Source organism: Letharia columbiana, assembly GCF_014066305.1.
Source record: "Letharia columbiana isolate WasteWater2 chromosome Unknown Sc0000001_s0, whole genome shotgun sequence".
Lineage (NCBI taxonomy): Eukaryota > Fungi > Ascomycota > Lecanoromycetes > Lecanorales > Parmeliaceae > Letharia > Letharia columbiana.
Genome location: NW_023501037.1, coordinates 1012116 through 1026145, shown reverse-complemented (window position 1 = coordinate 1026145; position 14030 = coordinate 1012116). Strand labels below are relative to the sequence as shown.

General features: G+C 50.5%; 5 protein-coding genes across 5 annotated transcripts; 2 read left to right on the top strand and 3 right to left on the bottom strand.

Moving 5' to 3' along the window:
• Positions 1–1651: 1651 nt before the first annotated feature.
• On the bottom strand, positions 1652–3771 carry HO173_000873 (uncharacterized protein; the record flags this gene model as incomplete). The annotated part of the gene is made up of 4 exons (XM_037302820.1): positions 1652–2286; positions 2368–2472; positions 2647–3592; positions 3652–3771. 4 exons carry the CDS (start codon positions 3769–3771, stop codon positions 1652–1654), a joined length of 1806 nt encoding a protein of 601 aa, XP_037170327.1.
• A 142-nt stretch (positions 3772–3913) lies between these two features.
• On the bottom strand, positions 3914–4465 carry HO173_000872 (uncharacterized protein; the record flags this gene model as incomplete). Its single annotated transcript, XM_037302819.1, has 1 exon — positions 3914–4465. The coding sequence occupies one exon, from the start codon at positions 4463–4465 to the stop codon at positions 3914–3916; it is 552 nt and encodes a 183-aa protein (XP_037170326.1).
• Positions 4466–6840: 2375 nt separating this feature from the next.
• On the bottom strand, positions 6841–8694 carry HO173_000871 (uncharacterized protein; the record flags this gene model as incomplete). Its single annotated transcript, XM_037302818.1, has 6 exons — positions 6841–7154; positions 7247–7574; positions 7656–8034; positions 8116–8208; positions 8286–8484; positions 8556–8694. 6 exons carry the CDS (start codon positions 8692–8694, stop codon positions 6841–6843), a joined length of 1452 nt encoding a protein of 483 aa, XP_037170325.1.
• Positions 8695–9984: 1290 nt separating this feature from the next.
• On the top strand, positions 9985–11788 carry HO173_000870 (uncharacterized protein; the record flags this gene model as incomplete). The annotated part of the gene is made up of 7 exons (XM_037302817.1): positions 9985–10125; positions 10291–10464; positions 10519–10555; positions 10609–10694; positions 10758–11173; positions 11250–11320; positions 11385–11788. The coding sequence occupies 7 exons, from the start codon at positions 9985–9987 to the stop codon at positions 11786–11788; spliced, it is 1329 nt and encodes a 442-aa protein (XP_037170324.1).
• Positions 11789–12321: 533 nt separating this feature from the next.
• On the top strand, positions 12322–13840 carry HO173_000869 (uncharacterized protein; the record flags this gene model as incomplete). Its single annotated transcript, XM_037302816.1, has 3 exons — positions 12322–12486; positions 12693–12861; positions 13446–13840. The coding sequence occupies 3 exons, from the start codon at positions 12322–12324 to the stop codon at positions 13838–13840; spliced, it is 729 nt and encodes a 242-aa protein (XP_037170323.1).
• Between the last annotated feature and the right edge of the window lie 190 nt (positions 13841–14030).

Sequence of the window (14030 nt, the reverse complement as noted above, 5' to 3'; positions counted from 1 at the left end):
ATAGAGGTTTATAAAAATTATAAATTTATAGCTAAGACTCTTAATAGAATTTCTATTATACTTCTTCTCGATAGTATATAATTTAATTAGAGTAATAAGTTTCTTATTATAACTATAATTTTATTTATTCTCGAAATTTTAAATAACTTAATAAGGCGAGGATAGTAGATATAGAACTCGATAGTTTAGACTATAGTTTAAGGTTAAGAGAGAAATCGAAGTAGAAATCTCTAGTTAATAAGACGATTATAAGAAAAAAAATCGTATTCTTTAATCGATAAGATTAATTATAAGCATTAAATTTAGATAAGTGATTATAAGAGAGAAATATATTCTTCAATCGATAAGGCTAATTATAAGACGATTACGAAGAAAATAAATAGTATTTTTTAATCGAATAAAATTAATAATTACTCTACGATTAATTAACTACTACTAAGAAGAAGAATATTATTATTACTTTAATAGCGAAAGAGAAGTATTCCATGCTCATCTTTTATCGTGCACAGCGGAGGGCCAGCGGCTTTGGTCTACACTTTACAGCTTGATGTTCGGATGAACCGGCACCCTCACCGTATTCATCGTCATTGGCGAACTGTCCTCTATGCCACCGACCGCGGGTATACAATATCACTGGGTCAGCTTCCTTTCGCGTCCTCGGCTTCAATGATACCCGAGTCACGTCACCGGTATGGCTGTCAGAACCTCGATTACCTGACCATCATCTCAATTATATTAGGGTGGCTCACGGTAGCGGGCTGGATCGTAACTTTCGCAGCGACATCGTTCGGTGTCAGTAGTTTGGCCCAGAATCCAGCTGCGAGACCCAGGAAGACTAGTCCCCGGAAAGGTGGCAAGGAACACTCATTCATTGAGGATTGTTACCATCTTGCGTGGGATTCAAGATTATCTTCAGCCCCGCACTGCCAATCATAGGTGTTCTCATCGTTATGCTCCATATCCTAGGATTTCTCGCTGGCTTGTTATCGGTTATGAGCCCAAGTCCGCATGTGGCAGCGGACAAAGCCCTTACTACCTTTTTAAATGCAGGCGGTTGGAGCATGAACACACTAGCCTTTTTTGGAATCAATGGTAACGCAGCGGCGTTTCTTGGTTTATCTCCACCATGTCATTCTTCGACCAGGCTAGCCAAAGGACTAGGAACTGATGTTGCCGTACATGTAGGTCATTACCCGCCCTGAAGGCGAATCCTGCAGTGCTGATCCAAACCCTGCAAATGTCGGAAGAGATTCAAAACGTATCCACCAATATCCCACGTGCTATGGTAGCTAGTGTCGTCATTAACGGCGCGCTTGTATTTAGGATACCACGGGCTCTACACTCGCGACGTGAGCATCGACTCCATATCAACCGATCAGTGCCCGGCTATTGAGATTTTGGCTTGGGCAACGCAATCGACAACTGCAGCGATCATCATGCTCACACTTGTGGCCCTACTCACATTCGGTGCATGTACAGGATCTTTAGCTGCCGCTTCCAGAGCGAATCTTTCTTTAATTCAATCATTGACATATTCGTAAATTGTACAACTTCCCAGAAGTCAATTCACTCCATTCGACTCATCTCGCCCCACAAAGAAGCGCTGTAATAGCAATCATTACTGCCGTTAACAGCTTTCCTGGCATATAGTTCATGAAACCACGTGCGTTTCCTGGGAACGGTTGCACACCGAAAGCTGTACCGTTTCCCGAACCCGGAGTCGTGTTGGTTCCTGGGACAAACGGAGATTCTGGCGACGGAAAGGGTCCCCTTGACCCAAAACCTTCAATGTAAAGCCACCCAACCCCCCTGTCCTCGGACCGTCAAGTGCTATGGTTTTCGAGCCAACCACTGCCTCACCAGCTGGATCCAGGGATACTGGAATTTCGCCGACGGTCACGCCTGGAGCCCCTGAAGACAGGGTAGAGCCTGCGACCTCGACACCATTTGGAGCGGCGGTGACGGCCTCGCCGGCCACTGTGGTAATGAATGGCGTTGTCTCCTCAGCTGGTAGTGAAACAGTGCTGCTGCCTACCATGAGGGCTACGGAGCCAAGCGATATGGGGGTGCCGGGCACGGTGATAGGCGGCGCACCCGGTGTAAGAGTCGTACCGGCGACGGAAATGCCATTGGAGAGCCGCTGGACGGCTTCGCCGGCTATTGTCGTTACTTGGCCTGCTATTGTGGGCAGCGAATATAGAGCGATAGCAATTGTGCTGGTGCCTATAACGAGAGCAGATGCGCCGAGGGATACACGGGTGCCGGATACAATGATTGGAGGAGCACCTACAGTCAGACTTATACCGGCAATTGAAATGCCATCAGAAAGAGGCTAGATGACTTGGCCATCAATTGTAGTGACCTGACCCCCAATAAGAGGCAGAAGAGTCGGAGACGGCAGAGCTTGAGCGGTGCCACCCCGGATAAGGTTGTAGGATGGGTCAAGGGAGACTGCCGTACCTAAGACAGAGACTGCGGGAGCACGAGCAGTCAATATTATACCATAGATTGAGACTCCGTGTGCGAGCGGGACTGCGACTACTCCGTTGGGCAACGTCGTTGATGAGGCAGGGTTCGCCGTAGGAAGAAGGTAAGGAATTCATCCCAGATAGAGCTGACTCGATGAATCGACAGAGACTGACGTACCGGCAATCGCGACGGCAGCTGCGCCAGCAGTAATCACAGCGCCGTCGACCGAGACGCCGTCGGCAAGAGGGGTAATTGCATGACCAGCGATTGTTGTGGCAGGAGCAGCCGGAGTAGCCGGGGGTACAATCTGGTGGGCAATCACGATGCTGTTACCTTGATTGATAGCAACGACTCCAGAGATTGTCGCTGGAACTTCAGGTTTGACTTTCACACCATCGACTTGGACCCCAGAAGTGCCGGCGACCACAGTGTGGTCACCAACTGCCATTGTGGTCGCAGATGGGTCTGAGATTGGATCACTTGGGCTGCTCGAAGATTTTACTTCTCCACTATCTCCACTGCCGCCCTTTGCATCATTGGGCTGCTTTGGGTCATTTGGCAGGATGGGGTTCGTGCCTGGCGCAGGATCTCCATTGCCTCCCAATACCTTACTCGATTGCTTTGGATCATTCGGCAAGCTGGGGTCTGTCACTAGTCCGGGATCTCCACTGTTTCCCGTTGCGTTTTTCGGTCGCTTTGGATCACTCGGCTGGCTTGGATCCGCTCCTTGGTCAGATTCCTCACCCGTGCCACCCTGATCATTAGGGTCGCTACCGGATCCACTTTGGCCAAGACCTAGCTTTGGGTCTGTTGTGTTCTCCGGCAAGAGCGAACTCTGACCTTGCGTAGGTGTAGGCATCGGCTCGTTGCCTACGGCAGTCTTTCTGGCTCCAGGGTCATGAATGGGACTGGGTATCGGCACCACTGGAGGGCTTTGAGGATCTTTGGCAGTGACAATAGGCGCAAGTGCTGTTGCTGGTCTCAGAACGCTTGGTGGGGCGTACGCCGTAAACCATAATGCTGTACAATTTCCAGCCCAGGGGTCTATCTCCAAGACTTTGCTAGGTATGGCGATGAGGGGGCGGTACGGTTCGCCAGGCGCTGGTTTGTACCAGATTGCTTCCTGAACGATTTTACGTTAGCGAGCCACCACGTCTGACGCAATGAGTGTGTAAGACTCACCATTACGCTCTGTGGAGGGTAAGCCAAGTCGGCAAAATTGAACTGACTCGTCGCTGGGTGGAGCGTATCATGGAGAGGCCCGGCAATCGTCGAAAGCTCTCCAGGAGAGAAGGTGAGCATTGTCGCTGGGATATCTCCCGTCGATCCCCGGGTTCCGCAGAAATCCGCTACAATTATACTGTGGAAGTTGGCGTAGATAGAGGGAGAAGTAGTGGCGTTGTATTTAGCATTGGCATGCTCAAGACATGATCTGGCCAGCAACTCACAACGTGAAGCCCCCAATCACGATAGTGCTCGCTGGCAGGCCGTCGTTCTGGGTTATGTTAGGTGGAAGCACCAACGAGTGGCCACGGGCATGAATGGATGCATGGAAACCGCGAGCTTCAATGGAGATGCTTGGGCTTGGGAATGTGGAAGCCTTCGTAACACAGGATGGCGCCAACCATGGATCCACTAACGGTTCATTGAAGGTTCCAGGACCGATACTCATAAGTTGAGCAGTTGTTACATAGGATGGCCCGGAAAAGAAACCTTGACCTGTGCATCCCCAGTACGTTGTTGCCGAGCCCGTTGTGGCACCATAGAGGGGTGGAATGACATCGCTTCCAATAACGGTAAGACAAGATGTGTTTGCGTCGGGATCCGGCCAGTAGTAAACGTCGACGCTCTCCGCGCTGATGAAGCAAATATCACAGCAAGTGGTTCCAAGCGCAGATGTGACTGGAGTTTGTCCCGGCATCAATTGTTGCTCCGAAACACTCGCCAAGCATTGTGGTGATCTCATCCAATCTTTGATGACAGCGAACTCGAACATGACGTCTTGAGATACATGTTTGCTGCAATCCAACGATGTGTTGTGAGGGTCGACGAAGCACTGGTTCTCTTAAAGGAAAGCTGAGGTGCCAGCACCCCAGGAGCCATCGAAGAAGTCGTCGAGAGCTAACGTCTTGTTCCCAGTACAGGAGGTATTCCACAGCAAACATTCATCATTGAGGTGTAGAGGTTGATCCGGTCCGACAACGCTTGTTGTCATACCGGTGTACGTGCAATCTTGGTTTCCAAGATAACAAAGTCCATCTTGTTCATCAGTATCCAGAGTATTTGAGGTCCCAGGAGGAGGTGCGGTAATGGTGCTGGTCAGGCCGTAAGATCCATTCGAGACAGTGCTGCTGAAAGAGCGAGTCTGGGAAACATTGTACGCCTGCAACGAAAGCCTACCTGTTGGGATCTCAGAGACCACTCGCGACGAAGGGTTCGAAGTCCCCCCCTGTAAACGTCGAAGGTTCTGGGAACAGGCTGCCGTCGACGCTGTAAATACCCAGAATGCAGACTGACAGTAGCAATCTGGTCTCACGAGCCATGCTGTTGGTGGTTCAACCAGACAGACGTGAGACGTGGAGTGCTCTTGAAAGGGCAAACCACTCATAAGAATAGCTCGAACCGAATGCTGCGGTGCCTTAGCTCAGCTCGTTCACAGTGTGACGGAGGCAAACTGGAGGTTCGCTATCACCAGTTACTGCTCAGTTAGGGGAGAAAAGAGTCAATTTCAACCATGGGGGACTGGCGACGCGATGGAGAGCAAGGAAAGCAATTGAAAATAAAGAGAATGACAGTGCATCCTACGTTCTTGTTGGCTGAAAAGAGCCTTGAAGTCGAGCCCAGTCGCCTCCGGGCAGGGCCCAGCTCATAGCAATGCCCCCGGTCCCCCAAGCCCCATAGCCTCGAGCACTTGGTGGCGAGCCTCGATGCTACGGCGGCATTGCTCTGGACCGATTTAGGGCGCGCTGAACCAAACGCGGATTGTTATTTTCCTGTGTAACTTCCTCACGTTCCCCTCCATTTTCATTTTCCAACTCCTCTTGGCACCTAGACAAGGCTGTACAGGTAACGGTACCGGATGCTATTCCCTCTCGCAAGATTTGCCGATTTGCCTACTTGTAACCCTTTCGACGAAAAAACCTGTGGACTGCGGTTCACATTCATGAATTCGCCCACACTCAAAGGGACGAATTTGCCGTATGACTGCATGGCCGAAAACGAAAGAGCAACGAATCACAGGTCGTCCAGCGGATGATGCAGATTTTCTCATATCAGGCAAGGCAGTCTTTAGCCCAGGCTAGACAGACAGCCTCGTTCCAGGAAAAGAACAGAATGACACCGCCGTCGGGACAGGAAGGTTCGTCGAGATAGCATCGGCCTTCAAGCAAGCGAGTAGGATTCTCCCAACGCACATCGATCGTTAGGGAGCGGTCGGCACCAGAAGTCCCGGACGGCGCCGGTACCGGCTCCCGCAAGGTACTCTTGGCTCCGCATCGAGGGACCCCGGGGCTCTCTCCTGGGAGCGGGTATCGAAGTCCAGGGATCTCTTTTGGGCGTGAGAGGTCCCGGACCGGGCTGGGGCTTGGTGCATTTCCGGATTATCTACCCTTCGAGGTATTTTTGCTCTGTTTCTACAACGTTACACCGTGCACGCAGAATTTGGAATCGGTTTTTATAGTCCTCAATAAGAGAACGAAGTCCCACTGTCAGTAACCATTTTAAGTCACTCAAAGATGTCAATTGGTCTCTTCGACGCATGTGGAGTTCTCCACGTACCTCCAGGCGATGCCGCGGAAACCGGATCTGACTACCTGAACAATGTCGATGCAATCTTTTAGGAAACGGGTTCGAATCATACTCTAGCTGGGGGACTTTTCGATGCAACGCGAACACCTTGCCGCACATCGATCCTTCAATCAAGAAGAGAAGTTCCTCCGCCGAACGGGTGCCCTCTAGAGCCGCGGACTTGTTCGGTGGGCTCATGATTGAGGTATGCTGACAGAGAGGGCAGGACGTTCGCATAGAACAGATGGGAGCAAGACGACTGGATGACAAATATTCAATCGATCTTTGCACGATAAAGGAGCTGCAGCCGGGGCTTGACGGATGGCCTCGTTCTAGAAAGCTGCATGTCACTGCAGTCGTAAGAAAAGAGCCTTGTTCCAGTGTCCCCGCCTGTGCTTCGGCTTTTTGCCTGTCAGAGGATGTATTGTGAGCGAGCGAGTTGGACACAAGGGCATACGTGACTGCTTTTTGGTTGATTATATGAAGCTATTTTGGCAAGACCGGTTTATTAATTTTCTTCACAAAACCCTTCGGCAGTAGAGCTGCTTGGTGTGAGGACAAGAAGAAGTTACCTGGCACCATCGGTTAAAGAACGTAACGGAACCTGGGGCCATAATCTTCGACGGCACAACCGGCGCCTTGATCCATCTCCCTTCCTTCCCCTGCTTTGTTGTCGTATCTCTGGTCGAGCTTTCTATTCTCCCACACCAAAAGGATTCGTAACGCCAAGGCCATTACCGCGGCAAAGAACATGAAAGCGGCACAGATGCTCATCCCCTTGACATACCGTGGGCCTTGCGCTGTGGGGTAGAGTCTGGTGCCCAGAATTGGACCACACTGTCCGATGACGTTGATGATGACGAGCCCAGCCCCACGGCGGGTATCGCTGCCTTGGTTGTCTAACAATTTCAGAGTCAGCGCTGACCTCCCAGCCTTGTGGAGAAAGTCGAAAGGGGAAAGTTCGGGGCCGGGAGGGGCTTTGTAGACGTACTGAGTGTCCATGCCAGAATGTTAGGAATGGTAGAGAAAACGCCGGCAGCGGCCAAGTAGACGGCAAAGTATCGGACTCCGACGGTGGTGACTGTTGCAAGGACAATGTAGCCAATGCCCCCTATCAGGGACGTGATTATGAGGACCAAGCCCCTCTGCTGTGTTCTGTCTGCAATGAAAGTTGTAATGTTGGCGAACAGGAATGCGGTGAAGTATGGCGGAGCTGACAGGCCCTGGGCGTTGATGTCACTGTATCCCATCTTGGCCAAAATGGTGGGAAGGTAGACCGGCAAGCTCGCATAGCTCACGTTGACGCTAAAGTACATCAACTTCAAAATCGGTCAGCTCTACTTGAAATGGTGCAAACGGCGACGAGAGAGAAATTTGGAATGAAAGACCTCGATACGTACAGCATAGCACCACGCTTTCGCGTCATACAATGTCTGAGCAAGTTGCTTTAGGTTCACACCTCCGATTCTATCGCTCGTACCCGTTTGTCGAACAGCCCGGGACTTAGCAATGGCCTTCTCCTCGGCGTTGAGGAATCTCGCATTATCTGGCGAATCCGGTATGAAGAAGAAGGCTATCGGGGCAAGAAGGATGGTCGGGAGACCCTCAACCAGAAAGAGGAGCCTCCAGTTACTGAGCGAAGAGTGACCGCTCGTGATGCCGTAGGCCAGAGCCCCAGCGAATGTGGACGCGAGGGGAGCCGCTGAAGCGAACATGCCGCACCTGAAACCGACTTCATGCCTGAGATAGAAAAATGACAATAGGTAGATAACACCGGGCCTAGGAGTTAGCCGCCAGTGTCAGTCAAACAGCACGAGAGCGCATCAAGTCTTTGACGAGAGTATCGAAAGCTGTGCTTACGCGTAGGCCGCTTCAAAAGCACCAAGGAAGAACCGAAGAGCCATAAGCCCACTCCAATTGTGAACCACAGATTGTAGAGTCGCGATCACGCCCCTGGCCATGCAACATTAGACCTTCTGCTTTCGCCCGTGATAGATTTTGAGCTGGGAGAGGGGGAAAGGCTTGCTCACCAACAGAACACGACGACTGCCGCTACTCGGTGAGGGGGAAAGATTTTCCAGAAAAGGAGGGAGAATTCGAAGACAACGTAGGTGATGTAGAAGATTGTCAACAGCCACTCATATCGATCTCCCACCAAGTGAAGATCGCGTGTCATTCCGGCTATGACGGCGTTGCCAATGTTGCTGCGGTCAAGAAAGGCAAGCATGTCTAGAGAGACGAGGGACGTGAGCTACACTCCCAGGAGGAAGGTTACTTGACGGCAAAAGCATCCTACTTACAAAGGACGAAGAAGAGCGGCATCAAGTGCCAGTCAAGTTTACGGCGCACACGAGCCTCGGCCGCTCCATTGTACTCGGTTGGACTTTGTAACTCTGCAGCTTTCAGCTCATCAATGCGTTTCGGGTCGAGGTCTGCCATGTCCTGAGGGTGGGTGGATTTAGAGATCCTTCAGGAGGTTGCTTTAAATTCCCAACTTTTTGGCAGTGGGCACAGTCACGGAAGTCGAAAAGAAAGAAAAGTGGAAGAGGGAGCAGCTACTCGTGAAGGGCAAGGAAACGATCAAAATTCGTTGGGCAGAGAAATGAATCCTGCCAAGACGGAAGGATGCATTTTACTAGTAAGGTACTCTACTTGTAGTACCTAGGATTGCGATCCTTGGCAGAGCAGACGCTGATTCTTGTGTGTCTCATCATTGAAGTCGTGAATTTATCATTCGAGCGTTAGACAACGCCTTTAAAGCTGACCTGAAATCAAAGCAATCGAAGTGTTATAAAATGTTCAGGGGAGAACGGATCCGACAGCCTCTGAGGCTAATCTGAAGTTAAAGTCATCGAAGCGTCATAAGATAATCATGCAGTCGCAGATAACGCATCCGATTGCTTTGATTCATTAAGGGTGTAAGACAATTTTCGTGATGCATGCATATTGCTTGCACGTCAGAGTCGCTGTGCTTTCAAGCAATTCTGTTTGGATTAGCTCCAGAGGCATCTTTTAACGCTCGAATAATGATATAGCTCTAGTAGTCAGATATTCGTCCGTCAGCCATTGTTCAGCGGAGGATGGTAATCCTCGTATACCGTACCTTACGCCGCGGGTGACCGTGCTTTTTAGAATGCTTCCAAGCTTACGAATACGGTGTACCTTAGTGTCCGCCAGCGCCAATTAGCTTTCGAGACGTACCGCCGGGGCGGCTCGCTATTGGACTAAAGATTTCATCCGAACTACCCCATTGTTCGCCCGAGTACCTAAAGTACTTGTTTCATCTTAGGGACGACTTTTTGCCGCTGGAAAGCTGCCCCAGTGGTGACTGGCAATCAGCACCCCCCTGATCAACAGTAATGACTATGCCAAGGCGGTAACATATACCTTGAACCTAAGCGTGAACCTCGGCAATTAGTCACTCGCACTGGTGAGACCGTAAGATGGGGAGATGGGGGGGTACAACGATGGCACCAGACATTATTTCTCGTCGAGGACGAGATTTTGTCGTTGGAAGGTTGCTTGAGTGGTGACTAGCAATTAGTACTCTCTAGTATGCGCCGGCAATGGTGGTGTGTTGGAGGTGTAGATTGCGTAGCCTTCTGAGCTCCGCATACAGTTGCATCCTTCTACAGATACCTACCACATCGGCTGAATAGCGTGCCAAAACCGCCTCCTCTTCAGCACCAAATTTAATTCGTGCACCTTCGGGTAGACTAGTCAACCGACATGAAAGGCATCATACCTCGTCTCAGCCAATCGATTGAGACGCATCTCAGCCCATCGCAGGCCTCAACACCTACCCATGCCGGCCCGTCTCATGCTGTGCGGGGCTGGGGCATACCCAGGGTCCAGAAGGATGCGATCGACGTGAAATTCCCCTACCGAGCATGATCTTACTACCCTTACCCTATTTGGATATGAGGCTGGATACCATTAGCATTTTGTTAAAAGCCTGCTCTGCGCAACCTCGTAGGATCTAGGCACGATTCTTACCCTTATGAAACGTGATTGATGACTATGACTACTCCACAGGTGACTTCTGCAAACTTTGGCGGAGACAGGCGACCGGCGCTGTATGGGACTCTCGTAACCTTTCTCGTGCTGAACAACCTTGCTGTTGTGGCACGACTTGTCGCACATTACCGGGCACACTATAGGATAGGGGGGCGTATCTTTCCCGAAGACGTCTTCGTCCTTCTAAGTGGGGTTCGTGGTCATCGTCGAAGGAAAAGAGTTAACACTTGACTTACTGTGTTTAAGATCTGCGTGAATGTTGTCATCGGGAATCTCTTGGCCTGTATGTCCATTTTCATTGTGTGCAAAAGCCTTTGTTCTGATACAAATCTCAAGCAACCCATTATGGACTTGGACTTCATTCATGGAGGATCAATGCCGAGGATCCGCATATGCCCCGAAATATCTCGAACATCTTCAAGGTTCGTCAACTCACTTTCCATGCTCGGGTCATGATGGCAGCTCTGACATATTCGGTCTTGTAGCATGTCTGGCTGTGTATGGTGTTCGTGGGCCCCACTTTCACCTTCATCAAGCTCTCTCTTCTTTTCTTCTACCGCCGCCTGTTTTTGGTCAACCAGAAATGGCTGCGCGTCGCCTGGTGGGCCAACATGGTCTATGTCATCCTGTGGTTCTTTGGGGCAACAGGGTTTTACATCTTTCAGTGCTGGCCGGTTCAATGGTATTGGACACGGTACTATCAAAGATACCACGTTGGACCACCAATCGCAATGAAGGGCCAGTGCAAAGCTACCACGGTTGCACATGTTGCCATGCCTCTGATATTTAGCCTCATCTCGGACGTTGCCCTCTTGTTACTACCCCTCACAGCCATCTCGAAGCTTCAAATATCATTGAAAAAGAAGCTCGGTCTTGCTTCCATATTCTCAGTCGGAGCACTGTAGGTATCTTCCACCCAGCTGGACACCATCCAGGCGATACGTATTTGAAGCTAACGTGGCGGTCACCGCGCGTAGTGCTTGCCTTCTAGAACTTGCCCGAATCGTGGAATTGGAGGTTGACACCGACGACCAGAGTGACCCCAGTTGTAAGCGTGTCCCCAACCACATTCTGCGTTGCGACACAAAGACTGACCAATTGTAATGATCTAGACGGTGTGGTGGTATTTCTCATCCTCTCGGTAGCTGAAGAAGTGTGCGCCATTATATGCGGGAGTCTGCCTGTTGTGATCCCGCAGCTCTTCCGCGAATACAAGAGCTCGAGGGAACGCTCTTCGCAGAACAAGGACCGCAGCTACTCTATGGATCTTGGAGCTATAACTCAGTCACGAAGCATGGTCAAAGGATTCGAAAAGCTTGGTGAAGGGTCGGGCGATCGGGCATACGAGAGTCGCAATCTGGCCGGCGAGCGAATCGACTGGGCTTGCGGCTCGATTCCAGCGAATACCGTGGTCGCCGAGACCATTCCTCATACTGAGGATCCCGGTGACGCTCAAATTGTTGTCCAGAGGAATTATGAAGTGACTGTAGGAGGCTCAGTCCCGCAGGTCGTGTAAAGACAATGCGAAACTTCCTTATGACGAATGTATCCCTGAAGCCTTCTTCATGTTAGAAGTCACAGTTTTCATCTTCTTGTTTGACCGATTTTTCGCTTTAGAGTCCCCAGGGGCCAATGAAGCCGCAGGGGTCTATGGGGACAACGGCGAAAGCAACAGAGGATGAACGATCCACCGGATCGCTGTACAATGAAGATCCTTCGACCTTGGCCGGTGATTAGTCTAATTCTAGTAGAATTGCGTACCATCGCTGTCATGAAGATCTGGTATACCCCTTCCAAATGATCAGCCTTGTATGTAGTAGTGGATAGGCGGAGAATAAGAGACGCGGATGTGTGTGTTCTCGTGGACGCGGCAAGTACCCCTTAAGGTTAATTCAGGGATCAGAATCTGCTGTTTCTGAAACAATAGGAATTGAAACCGCATGCCACCCGCTCTCAATCCAAACACATATAGAATGGCCGTTCGTACTGAAGCTTTGACTTCTGGGACTCACATAGCAGCTGGCTCATCGCACTCCTGGTTACTTTGTAATGGGGATGCCTGGGACGGAGGTCACCGAGTCCATCTCTAACATCAAACTCAGTGAAGCCCAGAGAGAGGCTGAACAGACGCCCTCAGAGCCCATCCGACCCCTTCAACCCTGTGGAAAGTACGATGTTGATGAGAGCGTGAGAGCCTGCGAGTTGGATTGTCAAGTATAGCATTGACGATACTAAGGATTGTCAGCCTTTCCTGTACCTGGAACAAAAATCGTACACGCGCAGAATTACGCCATGTCGGCGTGGGGCAAGACCGCAAAAGTCATCGTCGAATAACCATCCGGAGAAGACAGAACCTACTTCCTCAAGGTTGAATCATCTCACAACGACGGCATATGCAACAGCTGATGCTAATCTTTCAGGTTGTTACGATGGGTGCCCCGGGGAAGCATATGTGCGAAGGCGAATCTGAATCTCTGAAAACGATTCACACTGTTTCTGCTCGCTTCGTGCCAGAACCCTATGCTTGGGGAAAATATGCGCAAGAGGATCCTGAAGCCTATCTTCCCCTTGCAGAATTTCGTGATGTTGGTAAGCAATTATGTGCTTTGAGGTTTGTGTATTTGGGCATACACATGGCATGAAAGGTCTTCGCCAGTTTCCTTTCCCTGCTGCCCATTGCTCCCTAGTGGGTGTCCAGAACCCTTTCGTTTCCCTATCATCCAAATCGAAGACACTCGTTTCTCGTCTCTGTCACTGTCTCGACGTCAATTATATCACAGCCGGCAAGTCCTATGAAGCTCGCAGCTGGCCTGGCCAATCTACATAAGGAATCTGTGTCTCCCACCGGAAAGTTTGGCTTCCACATTGCTACCTGTCACGCCAGGGTTGCTCAAGCGGTCGACACTTGGGAAGACTCATGGTGTGCTCTCTATACAGGACACCCCGGGCATATGATGAATTTGGAAAAGCCAATTCTTCAATGGCCTGAATTCGACGTTGTGTGCAGGCTCACGCTAGAGAAAGTTGTTCCTCGGCTTCTTCTGCCGCTGTAGTCGGGGGGACGGTTTCTCAAACCCTGCCTTAATTCACGGTGACTGCTGGGATGGTAAGTGATGACTCCCCCACCGGAATTGATGATCTTTTGTCTATAGTCTGAAGCAACACGGCTTTAGATCGGAGAAGGGGGGATGCATTTGTGTTCGATGCCTGCTCTTTCCATGGTCACAACGAGTACGCCACCGGCAATTGGAGGGCACCTCGGCACTGTCTTAGCAAACAGACATACATAAGGCAATACAAATCCCGGCTTCCAGTGTCACCACCCAAAGATGACTGGGATGCCCGCAATATCCTCTCCTCGCTGACGTTCAATATCGCCAATACTATCTTCATACCCGGGTCATGCCAACGACAGGTGGTCTATGATGAGATGACGGCGTTGTGTAAGATGTTTTGCGCCAATGACCTCAAACGAGACTTGAAAAGTGTTGGAAGAACGGAGTTTGAGAACGAGCAGGCGGCGGCAGGCACGGATGCTGATGAAGAGGATGAGGAAGAGGAGGAATGAAAGTAGAGTGTAAAGGGTAGTCTATCGAGGAGGCAAACATATCGATCTAGGTAGCGACAGGGTCAGGCCTTAGCTTCTAGCATTACAGTCAACGTGGAGGACTTCAGTCATAGAGTCTCCGAAGTAGAAATCTAGATGGACGGCTCATTGATGAATGCCGCATCTAACCAGTGGTTCCCTCGCATGTATA